Genomic DNA, 24,728 nt, shown 5'->3' with positions numbered 1-24,728 from the left:
GAACAAAACCAACCTCTGTCACTGTAGATTGTTTCACTACAGTGGTACATGTAGAAACATATATCAAATTACAGGATATAGTGAAGTTTGTCATATATTTAATTTTTATCTACTGTTTTAATCAATTTTAGTTATTTAGCCAATTCCCGTGATGTTTGTCCCTGTGAACTAAGTGTAAACCAATGGTGTTCATTGTGACAGAGATGGACTACCCACTGAAATCCCTTAGGACGCAGGTTAATTAATGAGACTCGTCCTAAGGTTATACATGATCTATTACTTCCTCTAATTAGAAATAATAATCCTGATCATTATGCTGGTTAGCTCCAAAGAAGCAAGATGAATGTGCTTAACTATGATTAATTGTCTTTAAGTTGTGCAGATCTCCACTGCCACTAAGTTATCTGCTCACGGCTGTCTGATGGAAGGAAGGATTGGTCACGATAAATTTCTCAACAAAAACTAAAATTTGAACATATATAAAATAAAAATACTTTATTTCAGAACTTCACTACTGCAGGTAAGTTAAAGACCATTGAAAAACAATAATCTAATAATTAGTTTGTATTCCGCTCAATTCTAACATAATGTCTTTCAATTAATTTCCGAAAGCTTTTCTAAATAACGTAGATTTTTACATGATGCAATTAAAATTTTAGACTGAATAAGTGAACACTGTCAGGCCTTAATCTAGAAGGATATAAAGGCAACTTCAATGCAGTAATTGGACAAGTGACTTATAGATTTTGAGAACAAGCCTACTTGGTTCTATTTTCATGGTGGAAATGTTTCAAAATTATACAATCTGTGAGTGAAAAAAAACAACAAAAAACAACAACCATAACTTCAACAGTCTCACAGACCTCAGTCTTTCACTATGGTATACTTTGGAGTCCATGTAGTTTTCTTATGATTACTGTTACCAATCAAAAATTTAAGGAGATTGCTCTGAAAGTAATGCCTCCTGTTTATTTCAAGAGAAACTACAACAAAAAGCACAATGATACTATCTGATAGAACAAATTCTCAGCTTCAAATCACTATTTATTTCAACAGTCACCATTATTAACTATGCATTTTCACCTGGAATGAACAAGAGCCTGCATGCTGCATTCATATAAATCTGTACCAGCGGAAATGACAAGCTGTTTCAAAGCTGCTATTATGGCCTTGCTGCTATGAAAATGTTGCCCACATAGCACATCTTGCATTGGACCAGAAAAGTGGAAGTCAGAAGATGTAAAATACAGACTATTCAGTGGGTGTGTAAGAACACGCTAGCAAAGATTGCCAGTGCAGTCCATGGTCTCCAAACTGATATGAGGCTTGGCATTATCATGTTACAAGATGAAAGTTGTTCTCTTCTCTGGCCTGACTGATGTGCCTTCATCTTAGCCAGTGTTGCAATGTAGTGGTCAGAGTTGATAGTATGTCTGAGGTTTCAGGAAATGCAGAAGGATCACAACTTTCCTATCCCAAAAGACAGTATATGTCACTTAATCCACTGAAAGATGCATCTTGATCTTTTGGTTTGACGGGGAATGATGTCACCTCTTGATGGACAGCTGTTTTGACTGGCTCACAGTGGTGACATCACACCTTGTCACTCGGAATAATGCACTCCAGGAAACTGTCATCTTCAATCTTGTATTGCTTCAGCAGGTCCTGACAAACTTGTATACAGAATTTCTTCTGTTCCTACGTGAGAATCTGTGGCACCAACTTGGCACAAACTGTGATATTCCAACACTGCCACCATTTCCATTGTATTGAAGATATTTAGATCCACACACACTCCCATGGTTGTAATCCACTAAATTGTCCAGATGAGTTTATCAAGTTGCTCTCCATTTCACTGAGGGACAGCTATGCATGGCTGTCCAGAGCATGGCTTGTTGTTCACATTGCTGCTGGCACTACTGAAACACATTGCTCACCACTTCACTGTGCCCACATCCACTGTTTGGTCTCCACAGACCTTCAGTGTTGATGAATATCAATGGGTGCCATTTTTTCTGCTTCAAATGCACTTCCATGTAAGATGCCATTCTGTCAGACTGCCACTCTGCTGAATTCTACCACATGGCAACAAAATTTAAGGGAATACTGGAGGAAAGGCTCAATTTTTACAGCCATACCACCAGTATCTGCCTCTGACAACGTGGGCCAACATAATAAAATAGGAGGCATCACTTCCAGTGCAGGCCTTTTAATTGTTTGTGCAAAGATGGATTCTTATTACTCCAAACCAATTTTGTTAACAGAGAGATATGACTACACTAAGATGAGAAAATTAAAGACATCACTACAGAATTATCTTTAATGCTATCATTGTAAAATGATCCTTTGTTAACGTAAAAATAAATAAATGCAATTACAAATTCTGAGGATTTTAATAATTTAATAATGTTGTGTATGCAAGAGATAGTGGTGCCAGGAGATTACTATTTTGAACCAATCGGGCACTGTAACCCAGGTTCCATACGGCAAGAGTGTGAAATACCAACTTGAATGATTGCAGAAAACAAGCTATGAGCATAAGCAATCTAACACTAGAAGTAAAATCAAAAATCAAAATGATACACTGCTACCAAAAGGAGATTTCAAAGATACTTTTTTACGTAGAACATTTGTGGTCACCAGAAGCATACTCAAAGTTATCTAACTTCCAGTATCATCCCATTAGAACTACTATTCACACTGTGTCTGACAGAGCTTGAGTATTCTGCTAGCAAATACTCCAGCCTTTTAGTCTTATGCTCCGTCTACCTCAAATCATCTGAACAGTAATTAATGCAGCCTATGAAGATAGCAAGTACAGGAAGAGAGAACTGAGAGCCACAAATAATGACCGCCATAGTATAATGCTAGGTCATCAACAGAGCTCTATAGGTTTTACCCTTCTTTCTTTTTTTCCCTTTGAGTTGTCATAAAGAAAATGTCTCACAAACCAAAAAAAGAGGAAATATTATTTCTTTCTATACAGGCAAAGTAGTCTATATTATGAAATAATTATAAAGCATTCAGTATTTCATCTATGATAATAGAATAATTTTTACTGAACCTCAGTTGTAGCACATCAAAAGGAAAATAGAACAGTCTACTATGTTTAGAAAATGATTATCACATAATGATCACAATGATCATTTAACTCCTGAGGAAATAAAGAATCATCACATACATGAACACTGACTTTACTAAAAACTGATCATATCTCAACAGAAAGAAGTCAAGCAGTTCAGGCAGATCTTCTGTTACACTTCTAAGTAACGACCATACAATGACGTTAGTTTATCAGTCACACACGGAGGCTTATCTTCTAAGCAAAAATAAATAAATAAATAAATAAATACATAAATAAATGTTCATATTTGATCTTTTTTCTAGATATTGCTAGTACTGAAATCACTTTACCTTTCTCCACCTTGAATTTTGGTGTAACAAATACCCTACACTTGACAATACGTGGATAAATAACATCTTTGAAATTGAATCCATCCATCCTTCACTTAAAAGGTCCAAATGAGATGAATCAAGACTAACCAAGTAATAGATTTATAACATAAATTTAAAAAAGGAAATTGAATAACAAACACTAAAATCATCAAATCCAACTTTATTCACAGTACAAGTGCTTTACAGCTAGTATTTGCTCTCTGCTTAATATCCCAGTAAATCCTACTAATCATATGAGAAACAGGGGAATTGCATACAGATTCCTGTACAGATGGAAGAATTTACCTTATTATTATTATTATTATTATTAATGTGTAAGAGTGAATTATTAGAAAAACTATCACATAGGAAGCATTTCCCTTTAAAGATTGGTTACTCTATTGTTGTCCTCATATCTCTTAAAATTAAAATACCAGTAATCACACCTGAAGACCTTGTCCATCTACAGTGATGGAATTTGCTCTTTGCATTTTATTTCGTTCTCCCAGTTTGTTCATTTGCTGAGAACAGCCCTTTTCTTTTTTCACTGTTGCCTGTCTTTCCTTCAGGGGAGAAAACAGAAAAAGAAAAAAAAAAAAAAAAAAGAGAGAAAATTAAACAATTAAACACATTTTATAATGCTATAAGACAACAACTAAGATCATACCTATATGCTTTTCACTGGAGAGTAATGTCAGATTCTGCTTCAATTACAATGACATCTCTAGTTACTACACGATGACTGTCCACTTCACAAAATATCTATCTATTTGCCTGGACATTTCATAATGACTAGGCAGTAGATGGATGAAGATGTGCAGACACAATACAATTTAATGCAATGTGAAAAGATAATCCAACATTACTAGGTTGGCATTCTGAAACTTAAAACCAATCATACAAAAATGTAATAATTTAACAGATGGGTTACTTTTCACAATCTCTAATTGCTAAGAACTGTTGGATGTTTCAACAGTATTTCACCATTTTCAGCAAAATATACCTGTTCCAAATGTACAATGATAATCTGAGTATCTATCTTCAAGAGGCTAACCTTTAAAATATAAAAAAAAACAAACTTTAAACTATTTAAAAAAAAAAAAAAAAGACGTTTTGTATCAGAAGGAAACCAGCTGAAATTCTGAATCTACATTAGATGCTAAACAGCTGTCAACTTTTGATGGTGATATACAGCACAATCAGATTGTTTTTTGAAAGAAAAACGCTTAGAAGTTTTCATGTTGTTGTCATCATATTTGCAACTCTTGTCAGGTCATTTCAGAAAATTCTGAAAGCAAAAATTGTCCTTGTTCTTTGCATCTCATTTATCCTATTTATAAACTGCACCCAGCATGTTCTTTTAGTTTGTCCAAAAATGCACCACAAATTAAGACAAGCAGATGTTTGTCAAATAGAATCAGTAAAACCAATCCTGACTACTCTCCAGCCACTCTCCTCACTTTACAAAAGTGAGAGGGCTTTCAACTTGCCAAGGGAAAGAGCTGGCACAAAGCTGCTGCACTAGCAAAGAACATAAAGGGCAACATTGCAGTTGCCCTCTGTAAATAATTCATGAAATGTTAACCATTTACATTCCATACCAGGCCAAATCTATCTCTCAGGTAGCTCTGATAAAGCCTAAGGGATTGCACGCCACTTTTTCTCTAGCAGTTTAAACTGGTAAGAAGCAATGACACAGATTTCAAGGGAGAAACAGAATACATCCTAGCTTGATACTATGCCTTTCTACCATCAGCATAACACATATGTTGATCACCACTGTTTTTCTATCATTGTTGGTTTCCTTAAATTTGAACATCAACCCAGGCTCAAACAAATCCTCAATCAAACAGTGGTCCAAGTCACCCCTGACTGTTTTCAGTTGCCCGATGCTTTGCAGAACTGGGGCAATATGCTGATGATACCAAATTAGGAAGACTGGCTGACACACCACAAGGCTGCACAGCCATTCAGCAAGACCAGGGCGAGAGAAGAGTTGAGTGGAGAGAAAGTTAACAAGGTTCAACAAGGGCAAATCTAGAGTCTTAAACCTGGGGTGGAAGCAAGCACTGGTATAGATTGGGGGCTGACCTGCTAGAAAAGGAGCTCTGCAGAAGAAGGTTATGGGTGCCCTGGTGGACAGTAGGTTGACCATGAGCCAGTAGTATGCCATTGTGGCCAAGAAAGACAATTAAAGAAGGCACAGCCAGAGGGTTGAGAAAGATGACATCTGGAGGAGTAATGGAGTAGTAATTTCCTTACGAGGAAAGGCTGAGAAACCTGGGGCTGTTTAGCCCAAAGCAGAGAAGACTGAGAAGGGATCTTATCAATGTTTATAAGTATCTAAAAGGTAGTTATCAGGAGGATGGGGCCAAGTTATTTTCAGTGGTGCTCAGCAACAGAAAAAGGGGCAATGTGCACAGATTGGAACACATGAAGCACCAATTGAACATGAGGAAAAGCTTCTTTACTTAGACAGAGACTGGAACAAGCTACACAGACAGGCTGTGGAGTTTCATTCTCTGGAGATATTCAAAACCCATCTGGATACTTTCCAATGCAACCTACTCTAGGGAACCTGCTTTAGCATCTTGGGGCTGCACCAGATGATCTCCAGAGGTCCTTTCTTACTCCTATGATTCTATAATTAGATTACCTATAAAAAAGGGATCTAAAAAACTATGTTTCAGGAAGAAAAAAAAAAAAAATAAAGAAAAAAAAAAAAAAAAGAGGGACTCCACACACGGAGACATCTAAAAAGTTAGTTAACAGAGTTCTTGGATGTTTCAAATAACTTGGCCATTTCAAAAGGAGATACAAGCATCTAGACTACAGTATTATTGCTTTACATAGAAAACAGTAGAAACAACTAAAGCAATGAAATTCAGCCCTAACTTTCAGAATGCTGTCTGAGAATTCAGCAGCTCTGTGTTTATGTGCTTGATGATTTTTAGAAACTAGAACAAGAATAAGGCATCCAAACAGAATGCTTGTGAACTAATACAAACTGTAATGCACAATGATATTGGTTAGTGTTACGGATAGAAAGCGTGAAACTTCAGTGAGAAGGAAACTTCATAACTTGCTACATATGTAAAAAGTAGTTTGATGTTTCAAACAACTCTACTCTTAAAAGTCAACACACTTTATATAAATTGAGTATACCACCTTAAACAGAATTTTATATCATCTAATTTTATAAGGCCAAGGCCAAAACTGGATGTTGCAAAATATTCAGAAATTAAATCAGATTTCAGAAGTGCAGACACATGAACAGTATAAAACTGCAGATCGGAACAAAAATTACAGAAGGAGAGAGGATTTTTAAAAGTCTAGACAGTTCAAAGTTAACAGAAAGGAACAGATTTGACATATAGAGGATGTGTATGTTAAGAGCTTAAAAAACATGATTCAAAAGATACCTTATGAAGTGTGGCATCAAAAATCTTCTTTTACCCAGAGGAAAAGTATTTATTCACTGCTGAAAACTGTCTTTATATTAAAGATGATTACCACCATAACCAAAACTTCTCTTATCAATCATTTTTTATCAAAATCCAGTAACAATTACTTTAAAATAAATTTTTGATACTGTTGTTTGTCCTAGCATGAGACAGACAGCAAATAGCCTCATTTGGCCTTGGTTCTATGACTGCTGCAACAGCAACATCCTTTCCATAATTTACATTATCTGTTCCATAAGCAAAACAATTGCTTGACTTACAGATTAAAACAATTCCTCCTAAGCAGTAGCCACAAAAAACAGGCCAAACACTCTGCACAATTTGAAGGAAAAGGCATATTCTTCATATAGAACTCTCTAAAGTATTATAAAAAATCAAACATGGATATTTCATGACACTATACTTGAAGGTCTACTTTTCCAAGTGAGTACAAATATAGTATTCCCCATCAACTTTCTTTCAGGAACTTCAATGTAACATTACAAAGATATCCAAGATTGTCAGGAACCAAGGAGTGCTATTCTCTTATAGAGTCATAATATTTTAACAAAACCTTCTTTGGATAACATTCTACAATTTCTAGCAACATTAATACAAATTTAACATGCACTGAAGAAATGGTTTGAAAAACGCAAGCATTTATTTTTCAAAATAAGAAATGCTGACATAACTGTGCTGTATTTAATATCTTTTCTAATTGAAGCATACAAAATGAATAATGCATCTGTGAATGACTTTGTTTAGTGTACATGCATGAGGTTGACGGAGATACTGAATACAGCATTTTAGAAGCTATTGTACATTTTGATGGCTCAAAGACTTGAACTTTTCTGCTCTTTTGGTATATGTCAGAGCAAATACCTTTCAAAACAGTACTTACCAAAGCAATATTTTCCACCCATTTTGACACATCTCACACCCTCTTTTCTCCCCTTGAATTCCCACATTGAGATCACTACCCATTAACTGAGAAGATGGATCTTATAGGATTCAGAACTGCTCCAGAGAGCACTGTCAGATAACAGCTACCCAGTCGTATCTGTATTTCACTAATCCAAATGAGAATTAAAGAATTGATGAGAAAGGGCCTTACAAACAACAACACAGAAACACCATGCCTAAGATTTTTAGTTCAGCCCCAAAATGCACTTTTAGCAAGACAAATGTACGTTATCATGATCCGTTAGTATTTGTGCGCACAAGGATGCCTCCCGTTACGCACCTCAGGGAGCAAACCTCCTAAAGTGGGTAGCGTCTGTTGGAAAAAAAGAAGATTAGGCTGCAATACCAAACAGCTGAGATGGCAAGGGGCACTGCAAGAGCTCTCACAAGGAACTGTTCCTTGCAGCAGTTGTATTCAACAATGAATGTACACTGCACTTCAACCCCACCACTGCAACATATTTGCACAAGCTCAAGCATTACTCCCCTAGTGTTTTACATTATATAATTCATATTCCAGAAATAATACATGTGATCATTTTATCAATAGCTGAAAGCATTATGAAACCTGAGTACTATTCTACTTCATAAAATAAAATGAGGTACTTGGTACTTAGGAAATGCTCTTTTTATCACATCTTCTAAGTCTTTGAAACCTCATTCAATGTAAGGAACCTTATTTACAAAGCTTTTCTCTATTAAAGCAGAAAAAGTATAAAATGTAATAGGCCTAAACAGTATTTCCACCTTTTCTTTGCATAAACAGTCTTTTCCTTTACACAAAAGTGACATTTAGAAATATGAAACTCAAGAGAAAACAGATGAATAGTAACTAGTGGCTTACTAATTATCTGTTTACATTTTATCAGCTGACATGGCATCCACCGCCTATACAGCAAAAATTATTTTTTTACACCTTGACTCTTATTTAATTTGCACAAATCTGGAGTTTTCTTAACTGTTTTGAAAACAACTGTGATCATACATCACAGTATATTTTTAGAATTAATTCATTAAATAGGATTATAAAACCATTAGTGAATAGTTTATATCATTACACAATTTGTCAAATACCTACTGAAAACATCAGATGATTTCAGTATAATTACTTTTATACTATACACCTACAGATGATGTATGTACTTGAAAGCCCAGAACAGGCACGCATAAGATATACTGATGAGAGGAATCTGAACATGTAAGATTTGATGGAATCCATAGAATACCATGCAAAAATATACTCAAATGTTTACAGCACAAAGGTCATGGAAGTATAAATACATGACTTGAATACCAGACTGAAATTTAGTGCTTTTAAAATAAATTTAAATAAATTTAAATAAAGTTTAGTGCTCTTTAAGGGCTGGTCCATGATTCCACAAAGCTACCTTGTTCAGTGAGAGTCTTCAAGAGATGCAAAACTTCTGCTTTAGTATGCAAAGAGATATTAGATCAAGTACTCCTAGACTGTCATTTTGTAAATCTGTCCTGTATTCAAGTGTCTGCTAATAAAAATTCTCTTCCATTTAATTTCTGTCCACAGTTATACAATATCTGAAGAGAATCAGACAACCTGAAAACCAAAGATGAACCCTCCCCCTTCCTCCACCCCCCCCCCAAAAAAAAAAAACAACCCCAAAAAAAACAAACCGAACCAAAGCCGTATCAATCAAAAAAAAACAAAACAAAACAGAAAAACAGAAACTAGCAACAAATTAACTAACTAAGAACACCCTAAGTTGCAATATATTTGTAATAGCTATTTGATGACTCATCCATCAATGATTTAGATGCATCTGTAATTATTTATCTATATATACATATACATAAACACATCTGCAATTATATATCTGTGTGTGTGAATACACACACATATGTTATACCTCACAATCTGTAGGATGTATATGTATATATATTTCAACTACTGGTAGTATATGGAAGATAATTCTAGAATGGAGACTGTCATTTGAGAATACCCTCTAAAACTCTCTGATTCAGAACAAGACTGCGCTCAACAAGAAACTGTTACACAGTAGCTTTATATACACATTACATTACTTTTTTAATATGTTTCAATAAAGGTGGAAAGAATCACACATCAAAATTACTACCAAGTATTACATGTTTGTCTTAGTTCGTTTAGCTCATTGAAGAAAACTTGCCTGATGTCTTGCGCCCATTCAGTATAAGCATCAGTGTGTCTCAACATTAGAACAAAAATTGATTATTTTACCTGCAACCTAAATGAACTTGTGCTATAGTATGCAATAATATACATTGTCCGAGACAGAGTTGGAAAAAAATAATAATTGAAAATATACTTACTAGCACAAGGTACTATATTGGGTCAGGGCAATCTCAAACAAGAATAACAGCAGGGTAATGAGCAGATAAAGAAAACCCTATGGAGAAGGACTTGGGGGCACTGGTGGATAAAAAGTTTGACATGAACCAGTACTGTGCACCTGCAGCTCAGAAAGCCAAATGTCCCTGAGGTTCATCAAAAGAAGGGTGGCCAGCAGAGAGAGATTGTCCTCCTCCCTCCACTCTGACTTTTTGACGCTCCCTATATGGAGTACTGAGTTCAGCTCCATGGTTCCCAGCACAAGAATGGAGCTGCTGGAGTGGGTGCAGAGGAGGGCCACAAAGATGATCAGAGGGCTGTAGCACCTCTCCTACACAGACAGGCTGGGAGAATTTGATTTGTTCAACCTGAAGAGGAGAAGGCTCCTCACTGCAGCCTAAACAAAAGACAAATATGGAATATTACTCAGAGGGTGATGAGTATGTTGTCCAGAAAAGCTGTGGACACACCTTCCCAGAGGTGTTCAAGGCCAGGCTGGATGGGGCTTTAAGTGATGTGGTCTAGTGGGAGGTATTGCTGAGTGGGGTGTTGGAAGTAGATGATCTTTAAGGTCCTTTCAAACTAAAACATTCTATAATTCTATACAGGTAAGGGTGTAAAACACTCCAATAGGAGAGAAAGTAAGAAATAAACATGGGGACAGGCAACAGTAATGAGTTGCAGGCAGGCAACTAGATATAAATTAAAATGATTGAATGGCTGCCATTTCAGTTTATCAGCATCTTATTATTTTAACATTGAACTGTGTTTGCCGAACAGATAATTAGTTAGGAAGATACATTTTCCTCCAGGGCAATTATTAATTTCCTTTTGACTTCAAAGAAATGAAAAAGCTCTTAGTGTAGATAAGCACACCATTATATTTCACGTCTGTTTTAGATTTGCAGAGAAATGAATCTGCAACATGATACACAACTGAAAAGGAAAAAAAAATTTTTTTCATCTGTTTCAATTGCTAAACTATTACCTAATATTCATAACCAGATTAAAATTTACACACACACACACACACACCTGCAGAAGCATAGAAATTCATGCAGGTTTTTTCTTTTTTTGTTTTGTTTTTGTGGTATCTTGTACATTCAAAAACTCAGCACAAGGCTAGTATTCAAATTGAAGGAACCAGGCTGTTCATAAAGATGCTTACACACTACACTGATTTTGTGCTCTGTGTGGAGCTTAGATTCAACTGAGTTAACACTGTTCTCAACTGTAACAAAAAAAAGAAAAAAATCATTTCAGGATTTAAAAAAAAAAAAAAAAAAAAAAAAAAAAAGGAAAAGAGATTAAGGAATGCTCATTTTTCAACCAGGAACCACTCATTCCCTTTTACTATCTGTACATTTATGCTTTCCTATGTGACCAACTACTACCACTAAAATATATTATCAGACATGAAAAAAGTATCTATATGTTGAAATTATGGAACAGGTATCAGCTATTTATTCTCTCTAAATACTTCTAGGGAAATAAAACTACTGTACAGTACTTTCAGCTTTAAAGTGTATTAGTTTTTTGTTTGTTTGTTTGTTTTCCAACACAACACACTTCCTATATTTACACAAAAATCACAGAAGTGTGAAGCTATAGATCATAATGTATATTGCTTTGTTTCAAAAGGCACAGTGCTTGGCTAAAACATAATTTGCTGTATGATTATGTGCCTAAATAGGACTAAATATAAACAGAACGTTTTTTGAACACTGTTCTTTATGTTCTTGAACAACAAAAACCAAAATCCTAACCCCAATCAGATAAATTTGCTATCACCATGAAAACATACAGCTAAGTATATTTTAAGAGGTCAATTGAATTATATTTATGATTATATATATATACATATATATATATATATATATATGTATATATGTATATATATTATATATATACATATATAATATAAAATATATATTATATATTTTATATTATATATGTAGATGGTGTATACAGTGGTTTTATATATAAAATTCATGCTTATATGATTTTGTCCTAAAATACTTTCATTATTGCCACTTGACAAAAGAACAAAACAAATTCACTTATAAGAAGTTTCAAACTTCTTACCAACCCAGAATGCTGGAAAATAAAGTTAAAAATGAAACAGAAGGAAATTTATCCAATTTAAAATTTAATTTTGTTCACTTCTTGCCTTCTATATTTCACCAGAATCTCCCCCTTTGAAACAAACTTGTTACTATGGAGATAGTGGTAACTTGTGTATAGTAATGCTCACACTGCTTTTTAGGCACTTTATGTTTTACAATTTATCCCACGATTACCTCTTTTTTTTTTCTTTACTCCACAATTAACAGTTGTAATTATAGTTTACAAAATCAATGATAGAAATTAAATAAAAAAATAAATCATTTTAAAATTCACATTAGTTATAGGGGAATCAAAACAATCATACTTAATGAAATATATATACAATCCATCGGCTTTTATTAGATGAACTGTCATTAGACAAAACTACTTCTGTCTTGGTTGGAAATAGTAAAGGCTATTTGTTTCTTTATATACATAAAATAACATAATAAAATAGAACATCCTATATATTTATTACTAAATGGAGTAAAGATATGAAATGAAGAAGCCAAAAGGTATGCTAGCGGTTTTCCCCTTCTGCATTATAAAGCAGGTAGACTGAGTAGGAGAGTGGTATCAGAGAGAAAGACCAATTTTTTTCTTCACTACTCACTCATCTCATTCCAGTACTCAGATTTTAACCTGGTTATGATTTCATTCTGGACTCTTGGTAGGCTAGGATTCAATTGAGTTAAAGATTTTTAAACTCACTGACAGTCAACCTTATCATGAACTTTCATTATGTGCATGTAATTAATTGGGTCCAATGAACAAGATCAGTACTGAGTTATAGACTTTTCCCCCCCACCATATAATTAGAATATAATTACCCACAGGATATCAGAATGATGCAAAACCTTTCCTCTAAATGTGCCCTCATTAGGAAACAAGTCTCAATGTACATTTATTCAATCAGTATGAATTAATTTAAATGTTACTGAAATAAAGGAGAGTAGCTTTAAAGTGTATCTGACATCTATTAAAAGACTATCACTTGAGATCTCTACACACAGTTTATAACAGAACTCATTTAACTCTAGAAAAAACCTCACTATACAATCCTTATATACAGTATACAAAAAGTAAAAAGGACTAAAGTTCACATACTACGTTCCACTAAAAGATCTAAAAGTACTGCAAGGAGATATGAAAAATCTTTATGTGGAACTGAATCTAGACAGACACATCATCAACATAGTATCATAGTTTCGTGCGGGTTGGAAGGGACCTTAGAGATCATCGAGTCCAACCCCCCGGGATTCGAGCCTCCTGTGTAGCAGAGCGGCACTTCTATCACTTGCGCCACAGGGGGGATTTGAACCCAGGGCCTCTGGTGTTGCAACGCGGCATTCCTACCACTTGTGCCACCGGGGCACACATGATTCACAACACACAACAACTACTGCTTGAGTTTCCACATGGTTTCTTAACAATCTCTAGTGTGAAAAGAAAAATGAAATATCACCCTCTGTGATACTAAGATCAGGAAGAACAGACTTATTAATTTATTCTTCAAAGTTTCTACGGTGGCTTTTCACATCAATAGAAATGGAAAAAAAAAAAAAAAAGGAAAAAGAAAAGATGTGGACCTGGACAACAAGTTGCAATGGAGAGGCCAGCTCCATTGGTTTGGTAACTGGTACAATATACAGTGATTTGAAGTGCAATTTATGAAAAAAATCCCTTTATCTCTGCAGAAAGAATCTAGGCTGGACAAGAACTGAAGAAATTACATGTAAAGGATGAGAAATGCTTAGAAATATGAATGTCTTTAGTTCCATGAGGTAAATAAGAAAGGATTTTTCCTTTACTCTTGAGGAAAAACCTTAAAGAAGGAATCTTTGTTAGAGGTGAACTTTGACAGTTTTCTGGATGAAGTCTGGAATTCCAAAGGATGAAAGGAAAAGAAGCCAAAGCTTTTGACAGATCAATGGTAAACTACTTTTCAACTAATCATACTTTCTTTCCCACAGCTACCTTAACTTCTTATAGGCGGGATAACTCATTTTGACTAGGATAGAGTTAATTTCTTCTTAGTAGCTTGTTTGGTGTGGTGTTTTGGATTTACTACAAAAAATGATTGAAACACCAATGCCTTAGCTGTTTCTGAATAGTGCCTACGCAGGATCAAAGTCTTTGCTGTTTGTCACACTTTCTTGCCAGTAATAGTAGGATGAGGGGGATACTGGGAGAAGACACAGCTGGGAAAGCTTATACAGTTAAAAAAAGGCATATTATCTCGATGACCTTACAGGTCCCTTCTAGCCCAAGGTATTATGTGTTTCTGTGATACTTCACATGATGCTATGCTTAGCAACAAAACTTAGAGGAAAGAAGAATATGGGATGTGCAGAGCTACAATACCTGTCTTCCTAAGCAACCCTTACATGCTACAAACTCTGACTTTCTAGAAATGGCTGAGTATCAGCCTGCCTATGGGAAGTATTGGATGAATTCCTTGTTTTGCTTTATTTTCACATGCAGCTTTTGCTTTACATATTAAACCATCCTTATCCCAATCCATGAGTTTTCTCACTTGCATCATTCTGGCACTCTCTCCCTGACAGGTGGAGCAAGAAAATGAGCGATTGGCTGTGTGAGGCTTAGCTGTCTGCCTGGAGGAAGATACAACAGTAAGAAAAAGATACCTGAAAAGTTCCCTGACACCTCCAAATAACAGAGGGCAAAGATGGCAGTCTGCTTTTTCTTGCTTTCCACACATAAAAGGATTATTAAACCCATGTACATATTTGGTCAGTCTAATATTTGTGTTTCAAATGTGTATAAAACCAATACAAATCAGAAAAAGCTAAATGGAAGAGAAGAGCTTGTAAGAATTATTGTGTTTTACATCATTCTTAAAGGCCATGGAAAAAAAGAGTTTTAAATTAGTTATTTAGGAGATGTCGGTACTGGCTGCAGTGTCATTTCAAACAAGGTTATCTGATGTGGTGCAGAGAAGTTAGCATCAACAACATTCTGTTTTCTCACTAAAATGCAAGATATGTTATTGGTTATGTGATTGCTGAAGCTAACTGTGTGTTCTAAATGAAAATCTGTCAGGTTCATGATTTGCAGCATCTTAACACATCATTTCTATTAACAGACACACTTACTATTATATTTTCAGAGATTTCAGTGTCAGTACGTTCACTGTTTTTGCTGTCAGAGAAAGTGCTGGTTTCACATTCACCGAGGCCCTATATTTCTCAAAAGGAATCCCCTTAGCAGGAAATGGGAGAAACTAATTAAAAAAAATACTAAGATAAATAATATGTACACTGTAATCATACATTTTTAAGAGGAATTCCGATTGGATAGGTCACTGATGTATTATTTGTAATGCACACAGCATTTTGATGTTTTTGAAAGAAAATAAAAATAATAAGCATACCATAAAACTATAAAACTCCCATCACATTAAAACATATTTTCTATTCTAAATAATATATAAACGTAGTGCTGAAGATCTTGTTTCATGCTACGTTATTAGTATGCAATACTGTAACATGATTCTGATACAGGAAAACATTTATTTCTGCGTATGTCTTCAAAGTTTGCAGATAAAACAAACCTATTCAAGGATGACTTTGACTCTAGAGCGGTTTTATCTATCCTCTGAACAACTTAACTAAACTCAAATTATGGAATAAAAATCTTAATTCTGCTACATCTCTTCCTCCTCTGAAAAGAAAATGGAGTTACACAGATACATGTAATTGAAGATGAAATTTCATGCAGAGGCTTTATTCAGTTTATAAAAATGACAAACAATAAATAACAATAAAACAAAACTTGTCCAATAACAAAACCAGAATTTCTACATTTTAATATGACCTAAAAACCTGAAAATTAAATAATGTAATGGAAAATGCAATCATCTGATAAACTTAAAACAATGTTTTTGAAATTACTATTTAGAACATGTCCAGATAATATCAAAATACCATTACACATGAACAATAAAACTACTCTTCTGACTTTTCTTAAATAAATAAAAAATATTTCATAAATATAAAACTCAGCTTTTTGCTTTTTTACCTTCATTAACAGCTATGGAAAACTACCAGTTTACTCATGTTGAAGATCAAACTCCTTCCTTATTAGGCTGACAAATAAACAGCAAAAAGATTATTAAAAAGAAAAACACAGATACATTACTGTTAATCAGAATCGGGTTCAAGGTTAGCAGGTAAATTTTTTAATTTTCTCTCACTACCAAAAATCATTCTTTAAATAAAGGAATTTACTACTCTTACTCTTGAAATATATTTAAAGTAAGAGACCGCATGACTGTTCTCTTATATGATGATGTTATGATTTTCATCAGCACATAACATCCAATTTAATCTGTGAAAACATAAGTTAATTTTGAAGACCTTTTTCTTTCATCATAAGCTGCTAAAGTCTTTTCAGTACCACCTACATATAAAGCATGCATGTTTTATTTTCACTGAACTGAGTTATTTTTTTTGTGGACAGAGAAATTTACTGTCCACTACTGCAGAATAAAATATACCATAATGTTGATGCATAGCTTACTGCAAGGCCAGTGTCATCATTCTAGGTAACCTCCGGTTTAGATCAGAGACCTCAGCATTGCAGATATACAATATGCATCCCAAGCAAAAACTGTCCATAAGAATAACTTCATTATTCTGGGAAGTTGGATCTATAAAAGATGTAAAATGTAGAAGTGTTCTGCCTATACAGTTTCTGGTAAGTACAGTCTGAGTAAGTGATAAAACCTGAGTCAGCTTCAGTTATAATATGCCCTACAGAAAGTTCATTCTCACGTGAAGGAAAATGCAATACACAGAAGATCAAGCACATCCGCACCTATAACTAATCAGCCAGAATTACCCATTAGGTTTAAGGTTCACATAGTCCTGTGAATTTAACAAATCCTCTGCAAGTCAGTTCCAACATAATTTCAGCTATTAACTATAACAGAACAGTACATCTTGAATAAACATACAGACAACTCACCAATACTACTGGGCAGATTGATGTGGGTGGTAAAATATGGTCCTTCAAAGGTCCACAGTCACATTCAGGTTTTAGATGTGAAGCACATTTATTATGCAACTATGAGAAGACAGAAAATAAATATTCAGCTTTGGTATTTCACTACCATAGTCTGTGCATTCTAGAATTGAGTGAGTTTAGATATGCTAAATTAATCTCATTATTACTAGAGTACTACAAGGGAAATAAAACACTGAAGGGGAAAGCCTCTTAGGATTGACAAAAGCAGTGAATTTATAATTTATATTGAAGAAAAGAATAGTGAATCTAAATGCTTTACAGTTTAGAAACTGCATGTATAGTCCAGCACACAAAATGAGAACTCTGACTGTAAAGTAACATCAGCAGAGTGCTATTCGTAAAGTAAATTTTCATTTTAGCTTCTTGCACTGAGAAAGACTTCTGTTCTACCTCTAAGGTAGAATTTGGGGCAGCCTTTGGTATTATTTGTATAACTTCTTTCCTACCTGAAGCTTATAAACTCACCACCGATTCAATTGTGATGCTAAAACATCTTTTAAAATATACATAAAATAAAAAAGAAAATCAGATAAGAATATCTAACAGCTCTAAGCTATCTTGGGGAAATCATTACACGGACTACTGAGGAATCTGAACTACTCTCTTTTTTCTACTTCACCCCTAGCATTCAGCCAGCTTTCATGAAAGCAATGAAGTGTTCTACGCTGAGAATATGGAAAGAAAATCTCTAGGTCTTCTGACTGAAAGAGCATTGGCTTATTCTCCATTGATAAAAAGTTGGGAAGGAAAAATTGTGTATATAACTTCAAAAGAAAATGTCAGTAGACTAACACTTACATATTTAAATATTTATGTTTTCATAATTTTTTTTTACTGATTTCTTAGGATTTAATTCAAATCAAACATATCTAAATAGAATATTTCAACAAATATGTCCAACCACAGTACAAAAGCTGAGTTGTGTACCTGGATCTTGCAAAGCATCCACATTTATTAGTACATTTCACAATATTATTAGAGACAGCCGCAATAAAATACTACAAATTTATATGGTGAGATCTGATTAAAGTTCACTACTTTTGCATTGAAAAAAAACTGTTCATTAAAGTGATTGCACAGTAAGTATGAATATTTTATTTTTGAGAAGATAGGTATGTTTGCATCAAAAGATAATAAAACCCATAAATTTTGAAGTAAAAGTCTAATCTATCAGGTGATCAAACAGGTTTAATGGATAGCACGCAGCATTACTTCAGTGGGTTGAATAGCTGCTACAAAATTCTGTAGTTCAAGAGCTGCATCTGTTAATCATGCTCTTCCTAACAACTGATTCATTTTTCCCTTAGATGGTATAACTATGTCAGTTGAACTCTATGAAAATCAATAATATATTAATAATTATTATTAATAAAACTATTATAATAATAATATAATAATTATTAAAAATAAAACTATCTCAGCTGTTGATGTATAATCTTTACCAGTAATATATTAATCATAAAGTTATTTGGTATAGTTAATGTTGACATAACATTTCTGTATGTTGAACTAAATGGTATCTAACATTAGGCTTGTCCATATTCATTTAAACAGCAAAGTTACCTTTTGAGGCAGTTACTTAGCAACAGAAAATAAAAGTCTAACGAGTTTCGATTTACTCTGAGTATTAAAGCCTTATTGTGAGGGTATTTTGGTAACCCTGTAATCTAAATCATTTGTCATGCTAATTCTCTGACTCAGTGGTAAGGCTACTTGTACCATAATTAATGCACACTAGGCCAGGCTACATCAAATAAAAGTATCTTCTACATTTAGTGGTAATTAGCAGCTCTGTTACTCAGTGGCATGGAAACTTATCTATTAAAAAATAGCTTAATCTTCTTATTAGTCTCTACTGATCTTTGACAACAGAATTAGTAAAAGATATGTAGCTTTAACAAAAATAGCACTTCAACACAATAAATTAAAAGATGCATTTCTTCTCAAAAAATGATTTTAAAATATTTTCCCCAAATTCCCATTCCCTGAAACTTAACTCCTTCAGAATATTATCGCAACCAAATGTCTGCAAAATAGGAAGGAATAAAAAACAAAAACAAAAAAAAGTCTTTGCTGTGGGGAAATCTTGAGGAAAGATTGTGGTGGATGAGAGAAATATGGAGTAGACTGGCTAAAAACTCAGTATAACATTATGCTCAGTATAATCCTTAGTAACATACAACCCAAAAAATGGGGATTGAATTAGTTATTTCACTTTAAAGTGACCCTGTTAATCACAAAATGAATACCTAAAAGTGGCTCAGAATTAGTTTTGTAATAACTATCAGCCTCTTGCATTGCAAAAACACATCAGCAACAGCATTTCTGTACAAGAGGTGAAATGACTGAGCGAATGATGCACTGATAACTCCAAGATATCAATTTAAAAATCATGCCTACATTTGTCATTCAAAATTCAGGAATAAACTTATTAACTCTAACATGGTGTTAGTGATAAAGCATTATTTATTTACATCAGACTCATGAGGGGAACTCTGCCCTAACTGTGCTGTGAATCCCTTGAACAAAACACCTACAGCTTATATACAGGTCTCCAGTAAAAATCTAAACAACTGTTTTCTTACTAATTAAGAAAGTTAGTACCATTAGCAAAATAAATGAGTAAACACACACACACAAATACAGCAAAACAACAACAACAAAACACCACACAAAAAAAGTTTGTAGAACTCAAAGAAAACTGAATAGCAGAATGAAAATATGATCTAAATTATAAAGTTTCAAGTTTAAAAAAAATACCAATTTTCACTTAAGCCATTAAAATTAAATGAAAACATTAGTAAAGTTCTTTTGAATTGTGCTATTAATAAGAAAGTAAAAAATATTTAAAATACTGATGAAAATACAACCACAAAACTGTAAACCCGTATTTTTCATCCTGAATGTTAAAAAACATGTATTTATTTTTAGTAAGAGTTTGGACCGGTAACTAATTATTTAATTAAGTAGATTGATACCAAAGATACTTTCAAAAGAAGTCAGCTTCTTATGCATAGTGACTTCAGTGAAAAATCCTGTCTCATGATCTCCTCAGTGTTTCTTACTGCTTGTGAATGTTGATGTGCATCTTGGTCCAGACTCACATTTGGATACATAAATAGAGGGACCTTTTCCTTTTCCTTTTTTTTTTTTTTTTTTTTTTTTCCAAAGAAGCTGCTGAATGTACAACTTCCTTCAACTTCAAGAGGGAACCTTACATACTATTAAGACATATAATAAAGATGCAATCATATCTCTAGAGCAGAGCACTCTACTCAATTATCTACCTAAAAAGAGATGGCCTAAATTTAACTATCTGCATTTCAGAATTTTGGATTGCATCTAAATAAATATTCCACATTCTGACAGCAATCTGGACTCCATATTTGCTTTCTTCTAAAATATTCATTTCTAAGTGATCACAGCAGCTTATATCTGAAAGAATCCTGGATCCTCTTTCTTTGTCTATGTTTCATATTTTGCATTCCTGTGTTAAGAAAATATGTCACAAAACATACAAACTTGTATGTTGAAAACAAACACTCACGAATGCCTCAGTCTCACATTATTATTTACAACACTGAACAAACAACTGCTGTTCCATAACAAAAACAATAATAACATCAGCCAAAAAAAAAAAAAAAAAAAGCAGAAACCCTAGAATACCTCCCCATGTAGATTTAAATCCTGCACTAGCACTAGCTAGAAACAGAAATACCAGCATTGTTCTGTCTAGCATGAAGATCTCACTTATAAGGGCAGTGTTCCTTGAATGTCATTAGTTCCAGTTATTGGTTCCTGCTGAATAAGGAGTGCACAGAAGTTGTTATGTATTAGGCTTGGTGCACAGATTAGTATATTATCAAGATGCCTCTGCTACACTTGAAATCGCTGTATCGTACCAGATGTCCTCAATTTCATTTGCCTGGCAGTACACCACAAATTAGGATTTTGCTCTAACTTCACCACGACCTTGACTTTTACCAGTAATAAAACCACTTTCACGAAGACTCAATAATATATATTAAGAATTCTGTTATTTCAGAATGATGTACATTATTTGTGTATTGTCATGAAGCAGAGTACACATTTATTTGGTTACAATAACTATGTATTCCTATGGATATTCAAATATTTCTGAAATACACATTATCCTCCATTCCTGACCCAAAAAAAAAAAAAAAAAAAAAGCAAAACAAAAACAAACAAACAAACCTAAATGAGACTTTTTGTATTATGTGGCTATGTAAACATTGCAGATTTCAATCTCTCCAAAATGTGCTAAAGGTCTCATTACAGAGCAAGTACTCACTGTAATTTGACACCAAACACAGTGAAGTCCAGTCAAGCCTTGGTAACATTTTATGGTTTTATGACATTTATCACATTTTGTTGGACAATTTCCTTCCACCCAGAAATGGTGCATTACCTGCAAAAGGAAAGTGTGTTATAAGTCAGGTTACTAAATTAACAGGTAGATGGTAAAGGTAACGTTGCCCCAAACTTACATCAGTATTCTTTTTGGACTTCACATATGTTTTGATGCAAGACGCAGGAGCTCTTGAAACACAGCGTTCATGGACTGTATACTTGCAAACTGAATAAAGAAACACATTAATAGATGGTAAAGCTATGATGTTTCTGACTACATTTTTTATGTAACAGCTCTACCAGCATGTCATCTCTACACAATCAATCCAATCAGTCAATGAAAACTCAAACTAGACTGCTTTTTCCATGGATAACAAAAGGCCAATTAGAACAGGAAATATTATACATCTGAAAAATCCAAGAATGCACTACCATTGCATAACAGGAAATGCTTAATTAAATCAGAGCTCACTACATTTTTTTGACAATAATTGCCAAATGACAAAAATATTAAAGACAAAGTGAAGACTGCCAAATGGCTTGGTGTCATCTGCTAGTAGAAGGAAATCTATATTTTACAAACTATAGGCATGAGAGCAGCTGGCAAGCACAAAAATAAAAGCCAATGAGTTTACGTTGCGCCTTCTATTGATTTATAAATCTTAAATGGTTGATTAGTCCATTTTCAGATAGCAATTGTTTTCTTGCATTTCATGTAATCACTCCGATTTAACTCTTACTTTCCCAAGCTCTGTCTCCAAAGTTTTATTTTCTAAATATCTTCCCCACACACACCCTTCACAAATCTGCATTAGGTAACCATTGTTGCTGATTAGATATTTAAAGATCACACTAGCTGCATTTGGAAAACATGTGAGTGTCAGGGTACGCTGCAAAGACCTGTCTTCCACTTTAGCACTGTGCCTAGCTGTAATACTCAGCTCATACCTGCATTTAGTAGAGTCAACTATTAAAAACTGAGAATGAATTTCTCACTGCATGGTATATGTCTCATGCTTTTGACCTCGACAGCAATTAAGCACAAAGTACATCTAAACACCTTGCTTGCACCTATTACACAAACCCAGTGGGAGACACAGCCATTAATCAGACAAACTGCAGGGAGTAACATTGTTGATTGGACCATGGAGGGATGGTGAGGCCCCCTGCAGTTTCTTTTTATTTTTTATTTTTTTCTCCCACACAATCTAAAATGCAAATAATGAAATCTATAGCAATGCTTTCAAAATACGCTGGAGAAACCAAGTAAGATAAAGAAACAGTGTAGTAGTTTTCTAAGTAGACTTATGTCTCTTCCTGCATGAAGTACCTGAAAAGAGCTAGTGGAAGTTCTTCAGCTGCTCTGGGACCATTTTACTTCCCAAATAAATGCCAAGTAAAACAACAAATACATTTATAAGAGGTATACTGAAGCAGAGAAAATTAAAGCTCTCATAAAACTGGTCATTTTGAGATAGTTTATTTTTCATAACTCATCTACATATTTCTAGTAACAACCAACTGAGATCTACACTGTTTGCTGAATAGAACTTTCTCTTTCAAACATGTATGTGCTGTTTCCTTACAAGGATAAAGTTTACATCAGTTTGTCCTAAAAGGATATTTAAAGAATGTAGCATCTCAAGATCTAACAGCCAGTTCAGCATTTAATATATGCTTCACTTACTGTGATGGGCTTTCATAGCAAAAGTGGAGAAACTGAATTAAACTAAGAAACTGATTAGTTTATCAAAATCAATAACAAAATTATTAACATTATTAATTAAATTATTAATAATGAAAAGTGGCTTGAAGAAAGGTTACTATCATGAAAACAATATATTCGGCATTCATTTACCTAATGCAGAAGGCCATTACACAAACAGATTTTAATTGGAACCATCTACCAGACACAATCAAATCAGATATTAGGTCCTTGTTTAATAAATAAATAAATAGATAAAGATTAGCAACAACAAAAAAAATTAAGGTTCATCCATCCCTTGAAATATTCAAGCAGAGAAGAGGGATCTTTTGGCAAGATTTCAGATATCAAAATGCAGCATATGAGCTGGTGCAACAAATTATTATGAGATACACAGAATATAACTCAAGAAAATGAATTGCAGCAATTGCATCAAATTGTCTAAATAAAGTCAGATGAGATACAGTATTTATTTTTCCTTCTTTTTTTTTACTCACAATTTTTAACTATGCAAGTATCTAAGTACACTTATTAAAGTATGTGTCTAATAGGAGACCATGTATGCCTATTAAAGAATAATTACTTACAAATACAAGAGGAACAGTAAAATATAAGGTTGTGTTTTAATCATGATACTTGCTAAGAGAAAAGAAATAAAAAATAATGCAGGGTCCAATTGGAATATCCCAACACTGAGGGTTATTAAAGTAGAGAAAACAGCAGTTTTTCAAGCCTCATATTCTAAAAAAAATAAGAATATAATCTGGAGCACTTAAGCAAAGGAAACCAAGGAGAAAGCATCTCTGTCCTGGCAATGGTTTTTTACTGGGAAGCCACTAGTTCTTTGTTATGCAGAATCTGCAACACTTCTAAGAACAGCTATAAAGGCACACTGACACTGAAATGCTTATACTCACAAGAACAGCAGAGGCCTTGCTTGCCTACTCCGATTAGCATGTTCAAACAAAGATTACAGTAAGCAGGCTTGTTAAAGTGCTTCAGTCTCCATACATGCTGCCCATCATCTTTCACATTCTGCACAGGACATAAAAGAAACAGATTTTACTTAATAAAATAAACAATGAAATATATAAGTGCCAATAAAAATTGGAGATTGACTCAAGAACGTAAACTACAATCTGTTACTTCATTTAATTCCCTGCACCAGATCACAGTATCATCATTCTAAATACACAAGCAATGATATAATAAAAAAATTCTTAAGAAGCTCATGGATGTCCATGTGTTTCAGAAATGACTCAGAAAATAACACCAAGCTGGTGTCTACAGCGCTCAACAATGCTAACACTAA

At 34.0% G+C, this 24,728-nt stretch overlaps 1 protein-coding gene across 16 annotated transcripts in view; it reads right to left on the bottom strand.

The window, feature by feature from the left end:
* DGKB (diacylglycerol kinase beta) overlaps positions 1-24,728 on the bottom strand; it is a 325,927-nt gene that overhangs the window by 206,617 nt on the left and 94,582 nt on the right. For 9 of the 16 annotated variants that reach the window (XR_014943029.1, XR_014943030.1, XM_032443169.2 and 6 more), the window contains 6 exons: positions 24,334-24,451; positions 21,849-21,937; positions 21,653-21,769; positions 17,281-17,379; positions 8,122-8,154; positions 3,882-3,998 (listed from right to left, as the gene is read on the bottom strand). Coding sequence is in view for 11 of the 16 variants with exons in the window: in XM_032443169.2 (XP_032299060.1) it covers positions 3,882-3,998; positions 8,122-8,154; positions 17,281-17,379; positions 21,653-21,769; positions 21,849-21,937; positions 24,334-24,451 (573 nt within the window). In the remaining 5 variants the exon portion in view is untranslated. The remainder of the gene's footprint in view (positions 1-3,881; positions 3,999-8,121; positions 8,155-17,280; positions 17,380-21,652; positions 21,770-21,848; positions 21,938-24,333; positions 24,452-24,728) is intronic. The other 7 variants (XR_014943032.1, XR_014943031.1, XR_014943033.1 and 4 more) reach the window with 1 other exon arrangement.

This window comes from Coturnix japonica, chromosome 2 (genome assembly GCF_054131305.1).
Source record: "Coturnix japonica strain WE chromosome 2, WE-NBRP24, whole genome shotgun sequence".
In the NCBI taxonomy this organism is placed as follows: Eukaryota; Metazoa; Chordata; class Aves; order Galliformes; family Phasianidae; genus Coturnix; species Coturnix japonica.
The sequence above is the reverse complement of the archived record's forward strand: the minus strand, read 5'-3'. Positions and strand labels throughout refer to the sequence as shown.